General features: G+C 43.9%; 1 protein-coding gene across 1 annotated transcript in view; it reads left to right on the top strand.

Annotated features, from left to right (window-relative positions):
- LOC124721142 (D-beta-hydroxybutyrate dehydrogenase, mitochondrial-like) overlaps positions 1-20,687 on the top strand; it is a 282,303-nt gene that overhangs the window by 239,056 nt on the left and 22,560 nt on the right. The window contains exon 4 of the mRNA XM_047245961.1: positions 16,032-16,184. Within this exon, the coding sequence (XP_047101917.1) occupies positions 16,032-16,184 (153 nt within the window). The remainder of the gene's footprint in view (positions 1-16,031; positions 16,185-20,687) is intronic.

Raw genomic sequence — 20,687 nt, 5'->3', positions numbered from 1 at the left:
TAACCTTAAGAACCCACATATGAACATCATATGTACTCCGCTGCCACAGCAGCCGCTTCCTGCATGTACAGCACACCAAGGGGAGCCCTACAGCTCTCCACCCAATTGCAATTGCAAAGGTCGAAAAACTGGCGTCTAATACCATCGCAAATCGTCTTAGCTTCTGGTTTAGACTTCCACAATGCTCCAAACCAGATGGCAGTGACTGACCCTGAGTACAATGCTACAAATAGTGAGCTTAGCCTGCATCCTGCATGCAGTGCTAGCTGTCTTCGCCACATCAGCCATCCACCTCTAGGAACTGAGGATAGCCTCAGAACCCAAGTGGTAGGCACCATACACGCCTACATGATCCACAGTTTGCATCCGGTTGCTGCCAGTGCACTTGATAGCTGCTGGCAGAGTCTCGTCCACTTCTTGAACGAGACCACCCAATGTACCAAGTGGACGCTGGCTCAGAAGCATTATCGAGACCGAGTAGCACCTCGTACAAGTAGCCGAGGTGTAAGGAGCCAGCCTGGCAGCGTCTCGTCCACTTCTTGAACGAGACCACCCAATGTACCAAGTGGAAACTGGCTCAGAAGTATTATCGAGACCGAGTAGCACCTCGTACAAGTAGCCGAGGTGTAAGGAGCCAGCCTGGCAGCGTCTCGTCCACTTCTTGAACGAGACCACCCAATGTACCAAGTGGAAACTGGCTCAGAAGTATTATCGAGACCGAGTAGCACCTCGTACAAGTAGCCGAGGTGTAAGGAGCCAGCCTGGCAGCGTCTCGTCCACTTCTTGAACGAGATCACCCAATGTACCAAGTGGAAACTGGCTCAGAAGTATTATCGAGACCGAGTAGCACCTCGTACAAGTAGCCGAGGTGTAAGGAGCCAGCCTGGCAGCGTCTCGTCCACTTCTTGAACGAGACCACCCAATGTACCAAGTGGAAACTGGCTCAGAAGTATTATCGAGACCGAGTAGCACCTCGTATAAGTAGCCGAGGTGTAAGGAGCCAGCCTGGCAGTGTCTCGTCCACTTCTTGAACGAGACCACCCAATGTACCAAGTGGAAACTGGCTCAGAAGTATTATCGAGACTGAGTAGCACCTCGTACAAGTAGCCGAGGTGTAAGGAGCCAGCCTGGCAGCGTCTCGTCCACTTCTTGAACGAGACCACCCAATGTACCAAGTGGAAACTGGCTCAGAAGTATTATCGAGACCGAGTAGCACCTCGTACAAGTAGCCGAGGTGTAAGGAGCCAGCCATGCAACAAGTTCCCACTTTCACCTTTCGCCCAGAGACGTGCGAACTCACCATTACTCGCCACTCACTCTTGAATGAAACAGACAGGTCATCTACATCTACATCTACATCCATACTCCGCAAGCCACCTGACGGTGTGTGGCGGAGGGTACCCTGAGTACCTCTATCGGTTCTCCCTTCTATTCCAGTCTCGTATTGTTCGTGGAAAGAAGGATTGTCGGTATGCTTCTGTGTGGGCTCCAATCTCTCTGATTTTATCCTCATGGTCTCTTCGCGGGATATACATAGGAGGGAGCAATATACTGCTTGACTCCTCGGTGAAGGTATGTTCTCGAAACTTCAAAAAAAGCCTGTACCGAGCTACTGAGCGTCTCTCTTGCAGAGTCTTCCACTGGAGTTTATCTATCATCTCCGTAACGCTTTCGCGATTACTAAATGATCCTGTAACGAAGGGCGCTGCTCTCCGTTGGATTTTCTCTATCTCTTCTGTCAACCCTATCTGGTATGGATCCCACACCGGTGAGCAGTATTCAAGCAGTGGGCGAACAACTGTACTGTAACCTACTTCCTTTGTTTTCGGATTGCATTTCCTTAGGATTCTTCCAATGAATCTCAGTCTGGCATCTGCTTTACCGACGATCAACATTATATGATCATTCCATTTTAAATCACTCCTAATGCGTACTCCCAGATAATTTATGGGATTAACTGCTTCCAGTTGCTGACCTGCTATTTTGTAGCTAAATGATAAAGGATCTATCTTTCTATGTATTCGCAGCACATTACACTTGTCTACATTGAGATTCAATTGCCATTTCCTGCACCATGCGTCAATTCGCTGCAGATCCTCCTGCATTTCAGTACAATTTTCCATTGTTACAACCTCTCGATACACCACAGCATCATCTGCAAAAAGCCTCAGTGAACTTCCGATGTCATCCACCAGGTCATTTATGTATATTGTGAATAGCAACGGTCCTATGACACTCCCCTGCGGCACACCTGAAATCACTCTTACTTCGGAAGACTTCTCTCCATTGAGAACGACATGCTGCGTCCTGTTATCTAGGAACTCCTCAATCCAATCACACAATTGGTCTGATAGACCATATGCTCTTATTTTGTTCATTAAACGACTGTGGGGAACTGTATCGAACGCCTTGCGGAAGTCAAGAAACACGGCATCTACCTGTGAACCCGTGTCTATGGCCCTCTGAGTCTCGTGGACGAATAGCGCGAGCTGGGTTTCACATGACCGTCTTTTTCGAAACCCATGCTGATTCCTACAGAGCAGATTTCTAGTCTCCAGAAACTCGAACACAATACGTGTTCCAAAATTCTACAACTGATCGACGTTAGAGATATAGGTCTACAGTTCTGCACATCTGTTCGACGTCCCTTCTTGAAAACGGGGATGACCTGTGCCCTTTTCCAATCCTTTGGAACGCTACGCTCTTCTAGAGACCTACGGTACACCGCTGCAAGAAGGGGGGCAAGTTCCTTCGCGTACTCTGTGTAAAATCGAACTGGTATCCCATCAGGTCCAGCGGCCTTTCCTCTTTTGAGCGATTTTAGTTGTTTCTCTATCCCTCTGTCGTCTATTTCGATATCTACCATTTTGTCATCTGTACGACAATCTAGAGAAGGAAGTACAGTGCAGTCTTCCTCTGTGAAACAGCTTTGGAAAAACACATTTAGTATTTCGGCCTTTAGTCTGTCATCCTCTGTTTCAGTACCATTTTGGTCACAGAGTGTCTGGACATTTTGTTTTGATCCTCCTACCGCTTTGACATAAGACCAAAATTTCTTAGGATTTTCTGCCAAGTCAGTACATAGAACTTTACTTTCGAATTCATTGAACGCTTCTCGCATAGCCCTCCTCACACTACATTTCGCTTCGCGTAATTTTTGTTTGTCTGCAAGGCTTTGGCTATGTTTATGTTTGCTGTGAAGTTCCCTTTGCTTCCGCAGCAGTTTTCTGACTCGGTTGTTGTACCACGGTGGCTCTTTTCCATCTCTTACGATCTTGCTTGGCACATACTCATCTAACGCATATTGTACGATGGTTTTGAACTTTGTCCACTGATCCTCAACACTATCTGTACTTGAGACAAAACTTTTGTGTTGAGCCGTCAGGTACTCTGTAATCTGCTTTTTGTCACTTTTGCTAAACAGAAAAATCTTCCTACCTTTTTTAATATTTCTATTTACGGCTGAAATCATCGATGCATTAACCACTTTATGATCACTGATTCCCTGTTCTGCGTTAACTGTTTCAAATAGTTCGGGTCTGTTTGTCACCAGAAGGTCTAACATGTTATCGCCACGAGTCGGTTCTCTCTTTAACTGCTCAAGGTAGTTTTCAGATAAAGCACTTAAAAAAATTTCACTGGATTCTTTGTCCCTGCCACCCGTTATGAACGTTTGAGCCTCCCAGTCTATATCCGGCAAATTAAAATCTCCACCCAGAACTATAACGTGGTGGGGAAATCTACTCGAAATATTTTCCAAATTATCCTTCAGGTGCTCAGCCACAACAGCTGCTGAGCCAGGGGGCCTATAGAGACATCCAATTACCATGTCTGAGCCTGCTTTAACCGTGACCTTCACCCAAATCATTTCACATTTCGGATCGCCGTCAATTTCCTTCGATACTATTGCACTTCTTATCGCTATACACACGCCTCCCCCTTCACTGTCCAGCCTGTCTCTGCGGTATACATTCCAGATGTTACGAATCGGAGTTGCAGCAACAACGAGGTCACCACGGGGTTCTATCAGCACCAAAGATGTTGCAGGTCTCGTCTCGGGTGCCCTGATGTCGCGCAGCTTTGAGCAGCAACCAGAAGCTTGCTGACAATGCACAATGCAGCTTCCAGCTGTTTACGGACAATGGCCAGTTCCCCTTGTGTCCGTACATAGAAAGCACAGTCCTTGTCCGTATCACACTGTGTAAAAAACTGTATTAAATCTCAAAAAATACAAACAAAGCAGTCTGTACTAACAGAGAAAAAACAGAGACAAATACCCAACTGTGGCACTACTGAAGTTGGAATGTACACAAAATATAAATGAGAAGAATAAATAAACACAAAAATCTGTTCTGTAGGGTTCTCACTAAAGCCTACGATCGTAAGATATGCAGATTAATTTTCTGTGCTGACAACAGATGTTTCAACAGTGACTTGTTACTAGAGACCCAGTCTCACTAAAGCTACTGCAGGAAATAAATACGGAATGTAAATGCAAATAAACACTAATAAATCAGACAAAAACACAGGTAAACTTCACGTCTAGTCAAATGCACCAACTGCTGGCGCTGCTACTGCTGAATGCTCCCCCCACCTGGGTGGCTGACTGTAGACTGCGAAGATCCTGGACAGGAAATTTGGATGAATTCAAACTGCTGTTTGAAATTCAGCATACACTTGAACCCAATGATCTGGAACGAACTTCTCTGCAATTCATTTCGTGTTCAATTCGTCAGCTAGTATGCATCAACATGTTGCATGTGAAATTCCAACGGTTTCACAAACATCACGGATTGTCTGCCTTCTGTCTTCGTGGATCACATCACACATTTTCGTGATCGTTCCCAGAGCTGTGGACGATTATGGTGGTTCCTTTAAATTGCTTAAACGACTCAAATGTTCTTGCTCAGCTTTTTTTTTCTTTATTGTGATTTAATTCCCCTGCCCCATATGGACAGGGGAAGGCTGTCAGCGGCACAATCCGCCACTCTTCAGCCAAGTGATATAACAAATAATACAAGAATAAAATGTTACATATAAGGTGATAAAAAACGGGGACATAAAGCAGAGTAAGGAGAGGTAATGGAGTTAAAAATACTCTGGCATGGAGACGTTCATGGGGGAACAGTTAAAAAAGTCAACATAAACACACGCACAGGTTAAAAGTTGGCCATAGTATTAAAAACACTCCAGAACAACACACTGTAAACCCATTTGGAGCACACACAATGAAGAATAAAACTGCCAGGTGGGACCGGCCAAGGGAGAGAGGCCTGAGAGGATGGGAAAGGAGGGGAGAGCAAGGTGCAGCAGGGGAGGGGGCAGGATGAAATGAGTAGGGGGCGTCGGCGGGTGCACCAAGAGGCAGGAGACAGGTGGGGCAGGAGAGGAAGAGGGAAGACAAGGCAGGAGGGAGCGCAGAGACACTGAACAGGAGCACAAGACAGGGACGGGGAGGAGGAAGGGAAAGCCGCTCAGGAAAAGGGAAAAGGGAGGGGGAGGAGAGGGAACCTGAGGAGGAAGCAGGAGGAAGAGGGGGTTAGATTTGGTAGGAAGGGTAGATGTCAGGGTGAAGCTCATCATCCAGGGGGGGGGGGGTAGATGGTGGAAATTGGGTTGGGAAAGGAGGTGGAGGGTGTGGAGATGGAGAGAGGGTGGGATACGGTAAAGGCGCGGCAAAGGGCTGTGGAGTGGAGAGGAAAGGAGGCACCAGGGGGTGAGGGGGATCAAGGCGGCGGACAATATATAGTGTGCAGATGTGTTCAAGGAAAAGGAGAAGATGGGAAAAGGGGATGAGGTTGTAAAATATGCACGTGGGGGACAGAAGGCGGATGCGGAAGGCAGATGTGGATGGTGAGGCAGAGTGCATGGCGTTCGAGGATTTGGAGTGATTTATAGAACCTGGGAGGGGAAGAAATCCAAGCAATGCTGGTATAACAGAGGATGGGGTGCATCAAGGATTTGTAGATGTGATGGATGGTGGAAGGATGCAGACCCCATATCTGGCCGGACAGGAGTTTCAGGAGGCGGAGCCTGTTGTGAGCTTTTCGTTGGATGGTAAGGAGATGGGGAGTCCAGGTGACGTGGTGGTCGAGGGTGAGGCCAAGGTGTTTGAGGGTAGGAGTGAGGTGGATAGGACAGCCATAAATGGTGAGGTAGAAATCATGGAGACGGAGAGAGCGGGTGGTGCGGCCTATGATGATCGGCCTATGATGGAGGGTACATTGGGACCATTGAAGGGTAGGAAGGCGATGTCATCAGCAAATTGGAGGAGATGGGCAGGCATGGGAGGTTTGGGCATATCAGCAGCATACAGGAGATAGAGGAGAGGGGAAAGGACGGAGCCTTGGGGCACGCCGGCAGAGAGATAGAAAGTACAGGAGTGGGAATTGTGGATAGTCACATAGGAGGGACAACGGGAGAGGAAGGAGGCAATGAGACGGACGAAGTTGATGAGGAGAGCATAGGTCTGGAGTTTGAAGAGGAGCCCAGGATGCCAGACACGGTTGTAGGCGTTCTGGAGGTCAAGGGAAACAAAGACAGTAGAGTGACGAGAGTTAAGATGGAGGGAAAGAAGATTGGTAAGGTTAAGGAGCTGGTCGTCAGCTGAGAAGGAAGGCCGGAAGCCACACTGGGTAAGGGGAAGGAGGTGGTGCTGGGTAATGTAGCAGTGAATACGGTGAGAGAGGATGGTCTCGAAGACCTTACTGAACACGGAGGTGATTGCTCGGCTGAAATTTTGCTCATCAGAAGCCTCTCTCAAAATGGAGTAGAAGCTGCAGTTTTGTGGAGCTTTTAACAAAAAATTAATGCAGATTCTTTCTTCGTTCAAGTCCGACATTTAGAAATTCGCACGCACAGTGGGACAGTGTGCAAAGGAATCAGTAATAACGTTCACACCGATGCACTCACGACGACGCCCACTTGGCAGATTGGCAGTTAAAAGACATAACTAGAGACGCCTAGCGGCAGATGTTAGTACCGCTGACTGGGCGAAACATTCAAATTCCAGGTAAAATTTTTGGTGACATCTCACACAGGCTTCCTTATGACAAAATGATGTTACACGAGTTGCTCAAAGTTGCCACCAATATGCGATTTACACAACAGAATACGACGTTTCATGTAGAACTTTCCTTTTGTCTGTCCTCAATGGTTCTGTGGCGTCGTGCAAAGTTCCACTCGCTGTCGCGGCCAGAATCGTCTCACTCTTAGCTGTGTGTGGCTCGTAAAACAAGTTACACGACGTACTGCTTCACAGATTTACCCGAAAACGTTTAATAACGGATCGCCGTCCTTGCTTTGACCGGCGAGACAGGGGTTAAAATTTTCATTACTCCTAAGTGACTAATGTTCTTTATCAATGTAACTACTTTCGGAAAGCTACTGAGATTCAACCAAAAGACTCGAAAATGTACCCTGCTAACAGTTCATACACCGCCTGCAGCTACAACTACAACTTCCACCGATAACCTCCGCGCCGGCCGGTGTGGCCGTGCGGTTCTAAGCGCTTCAATGTGGAACCGCGTGACCGCTGCGGTCGCAGGTTCGAATCCTGCCTCGGGCATGGATGTGTGTGATGTCCTTAGCTTAGTTAGGTTTGAGTAGTTCTAAGTTCTAGGGGACTGATGACCTCAGATGTTGAGTCCCATAGTGCTCAGAGCCATTTGAACCATTTTGATAACCTCCGCAACAACAATACAGGAATATATTTCAAAGTCTTTTGGTCAAAAGACGCGGAAAAACATTACACAAGGAGTTTCTAGAGAAACAAATGGAATTTTATTGCCTTCAGTGAAGCCTCGCCAGTGCCATCGTTTTAATTGAATATATCACCTGCAGCTGCCTACTGGATCCACGCTCAGATATGAGGCCTCTATCTACCGAGCACATACTCAAATGGCTCTGAGCACTACGGGACTTAACATCTGAGGCCATCAGTCCCCAGCACGTACTCTATCACTAAACTGCACCACTCACCCGCAAAACCGAAAATGCCTCAATTACAGTTCCACGATCGTTCACAGGAACGCACTTTCGGATTCTTGCAGGCCTTTCCTATTGGAAAAGTAACTTGATTGCTCACTAAGGATGACTGACTACCTACTTTGGACTTGTACTTCGAAAAACCAACTCGGATCCAAAGGGTAGGCTACAAGACTTGCCTACTACAGCCCATAATGGCTGCCATGCTTTTCAGTCACTCAACCTCAGAAGCTGAAGAATGCAGTCATTTTCATTCGTGATTTGTTGCTTCCACTTATAGCACTTTTTCGGGAGATGTTGCCTCCTGCTACGGATTTTCAAAACCATCAGGGGAAGAAAAGAGAAGAAAAAGAGAGAGAGAGAAGGGGATGGGTCGCGGTAGTAAAATTTTGTTTATCGTATCTTTACATAAACGGTTCTTTTTTTGTATCGCGTTGGTTCTCGCTTGGGCCGCGTGCGACCGCGGGTTGGACACGCCTGCTCTAAAACCTCCCGCAGGTAGTAAATATGATCGTTTAATGACCTGTCGACGGAAAAGTCATTAGAGACTAGGTTGTTTTGGAAATGGCCAACCTGTCTACAACATGGTTCTGTGTTGTTGCTGGGTTGCATTAACATATGCTACAGCTTTAGAAAATATAAGAAAAATGACAAGTTTGATGAAACACCAGTCTTCTTCTCCTATTGGGCAGCAGCACTTTCAACTCGTGTTCTGAGGTAGTGCCTAACTTAACACGTGAGATTCGTTATCTCTATCAAGAAATCTAAGGTCTTTATCTGCGTTAATGTTATTTCTTTCCATTATTTCTAGCGAATATTGTTCTTATTTTACAATTTTGCCTCAGAACCATGGTCCAGTCACAATAAAAAGTAAGATGCCATCTTCTCTTGAAAGACAGTGTGACAAAACGTGTAACGTTTGTGTTAGCAATAAAATGAAAACAGTTTTACTTTGCTAAGTTGTAGAGAATGGCAGTATCGTCAGTGGGCAGCAAGGAAGGATTACGTGAATCTTCTACTAATATAGCTTCTTGTTTTCGTTACATAGTTTAATGATTCATATGTGGCACAGGATTACTACACTGGAACACACATTATTGTCATCCTTTACTTAAATACACTTTACCGTGTCTTTAGTAAGCGGCTGTCAATATCTATGAAGGTACATTCTTTGTATACTATTTTTGAATATATCTACCGATGAAAGACGTATTGACCACAAAGGAAACTGTGCATAACATGAGCTTTATCTTGCTTTTTTATTACGTTGATGTCCGCATGTAATATTGCAGAGACTAAGAAAAGATAAAATCTTCGAAACACTCAACGAGAAAGGCAGCCCGAAGTGAAAGATGAGGGCAATCCCTGAGAGTGAACAGAGATTCTTTAACAGGTCGCACAATGTATTGCTACACTCCACCTACATATCCTATATCTACACGAATTTGGTCAATGTGAATGAAATCTGTACAAAGAAGAATGTATCTGGAGTTAGCACACCACTAGAATCGAAAGTAGAAACCAGAAGCAGAATTCCTTGTCAGTTTCAAACTAGATCTAATAGTAAAAGTCAGAAGTCAGTGTCGTATTCAATGACTGTTATGGAGAGGGTCTTAGGAGGCAGATACTGGCGAAAACGCTTCTGCCATCTGCGAACTACGTGTCAGCTGTGTAACTGTGTCGTCTGACAATGTTATGCATGCCTGTGTATTGTAATGTTGCTATGCCTGAGTATGGAATGACATGGTACGAAAAGTAGGGAAATGAGAGCGTCACTGGGACCTCACTGTTATATGCCCTGATACGACAGATAGTCAACATTGTTTCGAATACTTTCACTCGGTAGGTCGCCAAAGTAACGGCGCACAGTCTGCTAATCACGAACTGGACACTTTCGGTCCTTCTCCCCTGATAAACCGATTTCAGAGAGGGAAATCTAAGCGGAAAGGACCAAATGAAGGGATACCAAGGGCATTACATAGCTATTCAGTTAAAAGTTTGACAATAGGAGACTGCAGAATCAATGCCTCTGAAATTGGTGACAGAATATAGAAATAAAAGTTAAATACAGAATTCTAACACAGTTCCTCGATATGGAATCATTTTGGTTCGTTGTCGTCAACGTCCGCCCCCGGTAGCTGAGTGGTCAGCGCGAAGACTGTCAATCCTAAGTGCTCGGGTTCGATTCCCAGCTGGGTCGGAGATTTTCTCCGCTCAGGGACTGGGTATTGTGTTGTCCTAATCATCATCATCATTTCATCCCCATCGACGCACAAGTCGCCGAAGTGGCGTCAAATCGAAATACTCCTGGGGAGCGGTCTACCCGACGGGAGGCCCTCGTCACACGCCATTATTATTATTATTGTTGTCGTCAAATACTGATTACGGCTGTCTGTGTTGAAAGCAATGGAGACCAGATTCTGGGATACTGTTACGAGTCTCTCGCCATGAGCAGTCATTGACAGAGTCGCCTTTAGTGTACAATCCAGAGCATACAAAAGATTGGAGAGACCTGTTGAGCAGTAATTCACTATTTATACGAAAAGAGTTGTAAAATATCATTTATGGCCATGCCATGGGATCGTCAGCATCCAGTGGAAGGGGGATTTTGTCCAGCCTGGAGCTGAAGGGTTAGTCTTCCCTTAATCCGTCTGAAGTGGTTTGTGGTTGTAGCCTACTGGATTAGGTTGCAGACTAGTGACTTTGTACGCAACACTTTCCGAAGAAGTGCTATTTGTGGGAGTAAGAAATGTCTGCATTCTGGTGCTTAGGCGGTGATGCTTAATTATTAAGACAGTTTCGGGAAGCTGTTGGCAACTTGCAGGAAAGAGGAGTCTGCAGGCAGTATTCCTCGGTATAGGAGGCAAGTCCTAAGCCCTCTGGGTCAGAGGTGTCGTTTACAGATGTTTAACATTCCTCAAGTCGGGAGTTGGTGATCCTCTATGATACACAATGTTATTTTCTCAGAACAAAACACCTAGAAGAATTCACAAGTGCTGTCCTGGACATTGCCATAGTTCTATAATTAGTCATTTTCAAGTTTTCTAGACGAGTGTTGCGGTTTAGTGACTGTGTACGTGATTTTTAGGAAGAAGCCTCGTAGCAGTAAAAGTAAATGAAAAGATCTGTGGCATTGTTTGCCAGGAGGCAGCAACTGGGAAGATTCGGCCGCCGAGTTGCAAGTCTTATTTCAGGTGACGACGCATTGAGCGACTTGCGTGTCGGTGATGATGAGGAAATAATGATGAGGACAACGCAACACCCAGTCCACGAGCGGAGAAAATCTCCAACCCGGCCGGGAATCGGACCCGGGCTCGTTGCGTAGTAGTCACCACTCACCCTTGTAGCAGTGCGTGAAGCAAATAGGTACCTGGGGATAGGCGTTTGATAAAAGATACCGACTTGGCGAGAGATAACTGAAGCCAATAAATTGTATTTGTTTCCAAGTAAACGTAGAGTGTGGTGTTTTCGTGACTTTTGATCTGATGACTTGTAAATTTTGTCCTATGTTGACTCGGTGGGGACTACTGCCGTAACTTGAGGTGGTGTATTAACCATTAACGCTGTACGTTTTCCAGTCCAGTAGGTAAATCTCGCAATCTTTCTGAATGCAATTACGCAGCTACAGGGTATTATTCATAGATTTTGATGCGCTGTAGACTTAACCATGTCTCAAGACTGTAAAACGAGGCTGATGATCCTTATTAAGCCTACTTTGCAAGTGTAGGAATGCAGTAAATTGGTGCAGGCCTACCTAGATAATCATTGGAGTAATATTTTGCGCAATATATCTCGGATGTCAAGATTGTGTGGATTATGGTAGGGCAGTGCGTGAGATGCTGCACAAGAATGAAGACGAGAAACACTTCAGACTATCGCGAAGCAATAGTTAGACGTGTGATGCACTGGAATACATATTTAAAGCGTCGAGGTCCAGTGAAGAAAATAGCGTGCCGTGCGAGTCACATTTCAGCTCTCAAGTTATTTGTCATGTCAACCCTGTAAATATCATCAACATCCTCTTGTTCTTATTTGTCGCTTTGGCCTGGGGGCCAAGTGTATTGTCTACATTCCTCCATCAATTATTTACATTTCCTGTCTGCTTTACGAGGCCCATCGTCTCTATATCCCTGTTGATATCATTTTCCATCTTATTTGTGGCATTCCTCAGCCCGTTCTGTCTTCCACAAATCCAGAGAATGCTAATTGTGGTATTCTTTCCTCTTCTGTTCTAATTAGGTGTCCTGTCCACATCAATCTTCTTTTCTTCATCCTTTGGACATTTTCAGATTGTGAGTATAGATCTGCCAGTTCCTGTTTTTTTGATGTCCATTTCCGCGACTGGGTGTCACTCTTGGGGAAAATGTTTTCCTTAATATCTTTCTCTCGAAGACTATCAGTTATTGTCCATCTGCTTTCCCTAATGTAAGTGGTTCAGAACCGTATACAGCTGCTGGAACAATTACACTCTGGTGTAACCCAGTTTTAAAACTTCTCGAAACTGCTCTACTGCGCAACATGTCTCGCAATCAAAAATATGCTCTTTTTGTTGCTGCAGTCCTTGGTTAAAATCAGTTTCGGCTCTATTCTGAACGCTATTAATGCTTCCTAAATATGTGTATTCTTTTAAAAGTTACTTTATCAACTGCCTATGTGGTACCATCATTGGGTGCCTTGCTGATGACCATATACTCAATTTTCTCCTCATAAATTTGTGAACCTGCTTTCCTCGCAATATTTCTGTAAGAATTTGTCTTGAGCTAAATCCCCTTTGCTACCACTTATTACAAGGTCAAGCTAAAAAATAATGCCTCCAATTTTTTGTGTGGAAACGTTTAAAGCTGTTTGAATAAAACAAGCTTTGTTAACATTCTACATATTTATTCTTCATGTCCACAACATAATCACCTTGGTGACAAACACATTTCTCCCGGGAGACCACTTTGTTGGTATCGTCACTGTATAATGTATTACTTTGTTGATGGAGCCACAGGCTCGCCTCTGATACATCACTTCATCACTGTCAAAGTGAAGTCCTCAAAGGAGGTCTTTAAGTTTTGGAAACAGATGAAAACTGGACGTGGCCAAGTGAAGACTGTATGGAGGACGATCGATGACAGTGAACACAGATGCCCAGTCTCCTCTGTTTCATGTCAGGGGTGAACGTTTGAGGCACCCACAGTGCACTCAGTTTTCTGTATCACACATCTCTAATGATGACCTCTACATGCTCTCATGATATGTCACACTTACCTGACAGCTGTGTTGTGTTATCTGACGATTTTCCCTGATGAGTTCATCAACCTGATTCTGATGAGTCTCATCTCGTTGGTTGCCATGTGCAGTCATCCACTTCAAGCTCTGTCACACTTGTTGAGGTTAGCACCACGTTTCCTTCATTATGAGCACAAACAACCCAACATTGCACATTACTAATAATGATACAATCATCAATGGATTTCAATTGGAAGCACATTTTCTACAGTTAGAAACTACATTGCAGCACACTATTTTGAGTGTGCTGACAGAGTTACGTCGCACACTGCTACGTTACACACTACAATTTGGAGCCCTCTAGCAGCAGAGGGTTGCAACTTGTGACAGTGAAGCAGGAAAATTGACTGAGTAATATGCATGACATGTAATACCTCAACAACAGAATAAATAATTTGGAGACATTCCTTTTCAGAACATCGTCATTCACATATGCAAACCGATTTATTGTGTTATTACCCAGGTTTATTCCAGATTGGTTTAATGTTTGGTGTTCTCTGTTACATTTTTTCTGAAATTAAATTAAAAAGTGTTGGAGATAATATGTCTCCTTGTCTATGACCAGTTCTGACTTCAAAATTCTCTGATATTCCTGCAGTGATCTTTACTCTGCAAAATGTTTCCTTACAACACATCTGTAATAGTTGTATTATTTGTGGAAACTGGAACTCTTTCAAGACGTTGGTGATTGTCTCCTACGTAGATTGTTATAAGCCGTTTTCAAATCAACCTTTCTCGGTTGCCTGTTTGAGTGTAAAAAGCTGGTCTACAGTTGATCTGTTCCTTCTGAAACCGCATTCATAGTTCCCTTATAATTTGAATAATTCTCTTCTGTAGACACTGAGATAAAATTTGGAAGCATGAAGGAGTCCAATCCCTCTATAATACCATGAGATTGTTCATTTTAATATGGGGCAGATTACAGCCATTTACCAATCTCACAATCTCTCATCAGTTTTGTAATTATTTTAACAAGTATCAGTCCTCCATTCATTATTACAATAGCTCTCCTACAAGTTAATCTTTGTCAAAAGCTTGTTGCTTTGTTATGTTTTTGATTATTTGTGATATTTCTTCTTCATTTGGGGTTCGGAGGGGGTGGGGTGGGGGGGGGGGGGTTGGGCGGAGGGTCTACTATGTTGTCTATGACGTCTGGTACCTCACATAGATCTTCCTTTGTTTCTTTTTCTTATATTGCTGTGTTTTTTGTTTACTTTTCGGTACATTTGTCTTGCCCTGCAATGAACACAGTCTACTTTGGCTTCCTCTATTACATCTGAGTAATAATTCCGTTTCTGCTGCCACAGTATAGCTGCCATTTCCTTCCTTGTTTCAATAAACCTGTTTTAATTCCTGCTCCTTCATATTTTCTAACAACCTCTTCCTTGCCAACCTTCTCTCTTCAATTTATTGGTGGCACACTTGACTGAGCCACATCTTATCTGACTTTTTCATTTGCTTAAAATTTTGGATGCTACCCAGTTTACTGTTGTCTTAATTTGAGACCAGTCATTGTTGGTTTCAAAGTCTCCTCACATTTACTTAGGTGTTCTGCTGGTCTGACTCTCATCTTCTTTTAATCTTTATCATAGTACCTGCTCAGTTATTCTACATACCTTAAATTTAATGTTTACTTTACTTATCAGCAGGAGGTTATCAGTATCACAATCTGCTCCTCTATAGATTCCTGTATCTTTGACACTGTTTGCATACTGTTTCTGGACATGTATGCAGTGTCTGTCTTATTCTAGCCTGTCTGGTGCCATCCACATCCCTTTATATGTGTTTTGTGTCGAAAACATGATGTAGATATCACTGTAAATTGTGAAACTGATAAAATGAGTGCCATTGTCACTACTCTCTTGATGCACACTTGAATTACCAAGCTGCGCTTTAGAGATGTCTTTGATTATTTGTGATATTTCTTCTTCATTTGGGGTTCGGAGGGGGTGGGGTGGGGGGTGGGGGGGGGGTTGGGCGGAGGGTCTACTATGTTGTCTATGACGTCTGGTACCTCACATAGATTTGGCATGAAAATCGCCTAATATTATTTTAATAGTATGGTTTGGTGACGAGTTACACAAAAAATAGTTCAACTCAGTGAAAAATACCTCCTTACCCTCAAAGGATGTGTGTGGATCAATCAAGGATATGTCACTATTCTGGAAAGCGATTGTAACATAGGAGATTCTGTTATTAATGGAGTTAAACTTTTCACTACTTTTGTTACTGTGTAGCTGGAAACCAGTAGCTACTTCATGATGCTTGCCTGTCTCCACACAGAATACTCCCACTGCTTATCTTGATTAATCCTGTACCCTTCCACCTAATCTCCTGCATAGCTACAACTTTTAGCTTGTATTTCTCTAATTCCTTGGTCATATTCTGCACACTTCCACGCTCCTTGCATACCGGAGACCAAAACAGAAGATCACTGTCCATCACTGTGTCCTAGATTCCTAGGGTTCTGTACTGTGTCCTAACCAATGTATTTTTTTATGGGAAAGTGGAGGTTACACTTTGGACAACCCCCAATCTGGAGGACCAGTGGCATTATGTTTGGATGCCCATCCTAGAGGCAATGCCTTCTCCATGGCTTTTGCCCCACAGCTGCCAATTGAGGAGATGCCCAATGGCAGACTAGCACCCCACACAGGGTTCCTGGCAACCACGTATCTTCTGAAAGACCCTTGGTTTGTATTAGTGTATTTATAGTGGACTTTAAGATAAAATTTGCCACTTGAACCATATCCGACATGTTTGTTGGCCAGGTGTCTGGGCTGTCATCAACAATGCGTCGATTGCGACCTTCGGCGAGGTGGAGTGGGTGCCGTTCCCAGTGTTCCAGCATGCCACCGAAGTGAACCTCTTTAGTGTGGTGCGCATCACTCAGGCCTTCCTCCCACTCATCCGTAAGACCAAAGGTCAGTAAACATACTCAGTATACATTGTAACTTTCTTAGCCATTTAATCTTTTGTGATGTTCTCTCAATTTACCTCACATGGCACTACAGGATAAATCCAAGCATTTTAAAACTGAAAAGAAACAACATAAATTTCACAATAACAAAGAGTTCATATTTAGTGCTTATATTGTTGTCCATAATCCACAAATATCTTTCCTGTCTTTTACAGCTAACTGCAACAGATTTACTGTATTAACTCAAGTATATGTTATTTTTAGATAGTTGGTATCAGTACTTTTATTAGTAAGAGCTACATGTGTCAAAAATACACATTCATATGTTAAATTAGAATTTTGAAGTACTGTACCTAGAAATAGAGGGAAATAGAAACAAACAGCTTGCTAATTTCTACTGCCTGACAAAAAATGTCTGGGAGGAGGACAAAAAAATGCAACATGATGGGTTGAAGTGCATGTCATGTTATTTCAGTGATTACAAAATCTAGAAAAGTTTACAAAGAATTTGGCAGTTTGAGCCCATTTATCAGTATGATGTTGCACCCCATCTGACCTGGATGCATGCACTGATTCAGTTGGGAAAGTTGTCATAAAACTGTTGTATCCTCTCCTAAGACAAGTTGACCTACAACTTTTGTAACTAGTCATGATATCCAAGGTTCTGGCAATGGGGCGGAGTTGAAGTTCGAGCTGATCCCCCATATGTTCTATTGGGGATGAATCTGAAAATCTTGCTGGCCACGAGAGTACCCCAATATCACACAGACACATAACATTTGTGAACGAGCGGTGTCCTGTTGAAACAAGGCAGTACAATACTGTCACACGAGGACACAGGTTGTCTGTGACATACTGTTGTGTCATCAAAATCCCCTCAATCACTAACAACTATGATCTGAAGACATATCCAATGGCACCCCAAACCATGCACCAGGAGTAACACAAAAAATTGCAAGAATGGAACCTCTCGCTAGGTCAGCACTGTTCTCACTGTCGATGTTACTCTGGGGTAGAGTAGAACTGTGATTCATCACTGAACACAATTATGAGCAATCGATGCTTCCCATTCATGACACCACGTGAAACATAGCCGTTTGCATTGTGCTCTTAACAGCAGCCAATGCATGGGATAGTAATTTTCTGGTCTGGTTCCTGGTAGTCTCTGACCAATGGTGCAAGATGACCTATAATGGAGTGTCCATTACTTGTTCTTGGATGGCAGGTGCAGATGTGAATGGATTACAATGTTGTTGGTGCACAACAGTACACGCCATGTCTGGACGTGGAAAGGGAGGCAAAGTCAAGCGCAAGTGAAAGTGAAAGTCCCACTCAAGCAGGGCTGGGCTCCAGTTCCCGATCGCCAGAATCCACCGTCTCCTGCGCAAGGGAAACTACGACGAGCGCGTCGGCGCCAGGGCGCCCGTCTACCTCGCCGCCGTCATGGAGTACCTCGCGGCTGAGGTGCTCGAGCTGGCCGGAAACGCGGCCCGCGACAACAAGAAGACGCACATCATCCCGCGCCACCTGCAGCTCGCCATCCGCAACAACGAGGAGCTCAACAAGCTCTTGTCGGGCGTCACCATTGCACAGGGTGGTGTCCTGCCCAACATCCAGGCCGTCCTGCTGCCAAAGAAGACCGAGAAGAAGGCCTAAAGAGCGTTTCGGCACGTGGCCCCGCCCAGCACCGCTGCGTGCTTCCTGCACACAATGCGCTTTGCCGGCTTGGCTCAGAGAAGACAAAACAATTGTGGTGGTCAGATGCAGTTGACTGGAACCTTGATGACTAATATGTCTCCCCTCACGTTCCCACTCAGTCTAAGACTGGACTACTGTCACATCCCTTACAAATCTGCGTAGTGCTTCATTTGATCAGTTGGCCAAATGGAGACATAATGAGGCTCCTTTCAAACCGTGGCAGGCACAGATAATGCTGTCTCACACGAGCACGCAGGATCTCTGTGTCCTGCATAGCGATCACACATCATCTAATGGTAGGCACACCTCTTGTTCACTCTACCAGGCCTGGTGACACTAACGCACTCTGGCAGCAATTCTACCTGCCACAGAGAAGTGCAACTCTAATCATTTACATGTTCACTGATGGTGTACACGTGTACAAAGCTAAATTGACATATGACCATGTTTTCTGGGTGCTTCATTTTTTTCTGTCAGGTAGTGTAGTTCGCTGATTTATTTATTTACAATTTTCTCTTTGTATGTCAACCATTTACTGATGAAAATATTCTTCCATGTACATTATAATGCACAAAACATGAAATTCAGTTTTGTTTCCTTTGTGTGTTTAAAGGACGTGTAAGGTCTTTGTGAATTACATTTCTACACTAAAAACTGCGCCACTATGAAAGACTTGCCACAGAACTACTATTTCTGCCACGCATGGCTAGTGATTATAAAAATTTACAGTTAATGTTGTCAAACAAATGTGACTACCTGATTTAAAAAACAAATGAATAATTTTGTCTCATACGATTTAACTGGTGGTATTTGTTGTTGTGGTCTTCAGTCCTGAGACTGGTTTGATGCAGCTCTCCATGCTACTCTATCCTGTGCAAGCCTCTTCATCTCCCAGTACCTACTGCAACCTACATCCTTCTGAATCTGCTTAGTGTATTCATCTCTTGGTCTCCCTCTATGATTTTTACCCTCCACGCTCTCCTCCAATACTAAATTGGTGATCCCTTGATGCCTCAGAACATGTCCTACCAACCGATCCCTTCTTCTGGTGAAGTTGTGCCACAAACTTCTCTTCTCCCCAATCCTATTCAGTACTTCCTCATTAGTTATGTGGTCTACCCATCTAATCTTCAGCATTCTTCTGTAGCACCACATTTCGAAAGCTTCTATTCTCTTCTTGTCCAAACTATTTATCGTCCATGTTTCACATCCATACATGGCTACACTCCATACAAATACTTTCAGAAATGACTTCCTGACACTTAAATCAATACTGGATGTTAACAAATTTCTCTTCTTCAGAAACGCTTTCCTTGCTATTGCCAGCCTACATTTTATATCCTCTCTACTTCGACCATCATCAGTTATTTTGCTCCCCAAATAGCAAAACTCCTTTACTACTTTAAGTGTCTCATTTCCTAATCTAATTCCCTCAGCATCACCCGACTTAATTCGACTACATTCCATTATCCTCGTTTTGCTTTTGTTGATGTTCATCTTATATCCTCCTTTCAAGACAATGTCCATTCCATTCAACTGCTCTTCCAAGTCCTTTGCTGTCTCTGACAGAATTACAATGTCATCGGCGAACCTCAAAGTTTTTATTTCTTCTCCATGGATTTTAATACCTACTCCAAATTTTTCTTTTGTTTCCTTTACTGCTTGCTCAATATACAGATTGAATAACATCGGGGAGAGGCTACAACCCTGTCTTACTCCCTTCCCAACCACAGCTTCCCTTTCATGTCCCTCGACTCTTATAACTGCCATCTGGTTTCTGTACAAATTGTAAATAGCCTGCAGCTCCCTGTATTTTACCCCTGCCACCTTTAGAGTTTGAAAGAGAGTATTCCAGTCAACATTGTCAAAAGCTTTCTGTAAGTCTACAAATGCTAGAAACGTAGGTTTGCCTTTCCTTAATCTTTCTTCTAAGATAAGTCGTAAGGTCAGTATTGCCTCACGTGTTCCAGTGTTTCTATGGAATCCAAACTGATCTTCCCCGAGGTCGGCTTCTACTAGTTTTTCCATTCGTCTGTAAAGAATTCGTGTTAGTATTTTGCAGCTGTGGCTTATTAAACTGATTGTTCGGTAATTTTCACATCTGTCAACACCTGCTTTCTTTGGGATTTGAATTATTATATTCTTCTTGAAGTCTGAGGGTATTTCGCCTGTTCCATACATCTTGCTCACCAGATGGTAGAGTTGTGGTATATCAGGCAGAAAATGTGCTGCAGTGTGGAGTAGTGTTTTACTTTGCAGGCAAATGTGATAGGATGGTGTCTTGTTAGAATAAAATTACAACAGTATCCTAAAGGGAGCCTATGACTCAATACTTTATAACTTCCCAGGTGTACCAGTAGCTGTTGAGCACATCTGCTGCTGTATTAGTCAAGGTAGATGCTGATATCCAAGAAACACTGCAGTGCAAATTCACCACTTCCACAGTAAGCTCTCCGAAATGCAAGATGAAATACAGAAAACACCTATCCATGATGCCATCAAAGTAATCAAAATGAAACCATTTAAAAACCCACACATCATTTTCTCTGCCGACTGTACTGTGGAGGCATAGATGACCTATGGATGTGTTCAGCATAGCTCCTGGAGCGTTATTGTGTACCAAGGCAAGCAGGGTGAAACAGTAAACTACATTCGCCTAATGACATTACCAAATGTAAAGAAAAGTGGTTAGTTACAGCTGCAGGTCCCACGTTAAATCCTATGACCTGCATTATATTCCTAATGTAACCAAATAATTACTAGAATATTCAAAAGAAAATGAAGTTTAAGGTCTAATGACCTGTTGATA

Source organism: Schistocerca piceifrons, chromosome X (assembly GCF_021461385.2).
Source record: "Schistocerca piceifrons isolate TAMUIC-IGC-003096 chromosome X, iqSchPice1.1, whole genome shotgun sequence".
NCBI lineage: Eukaryota > Metazoa > Arthropoda > Insecta > Orthoptera > Acrididae > Schistocerca > Schistocerca piceifrons.
The sequence above is the reverse complement of the archived record's forward strand: the minus strand, read 5'-3'. Positions and strand labels throughout refer to the sequence as shown.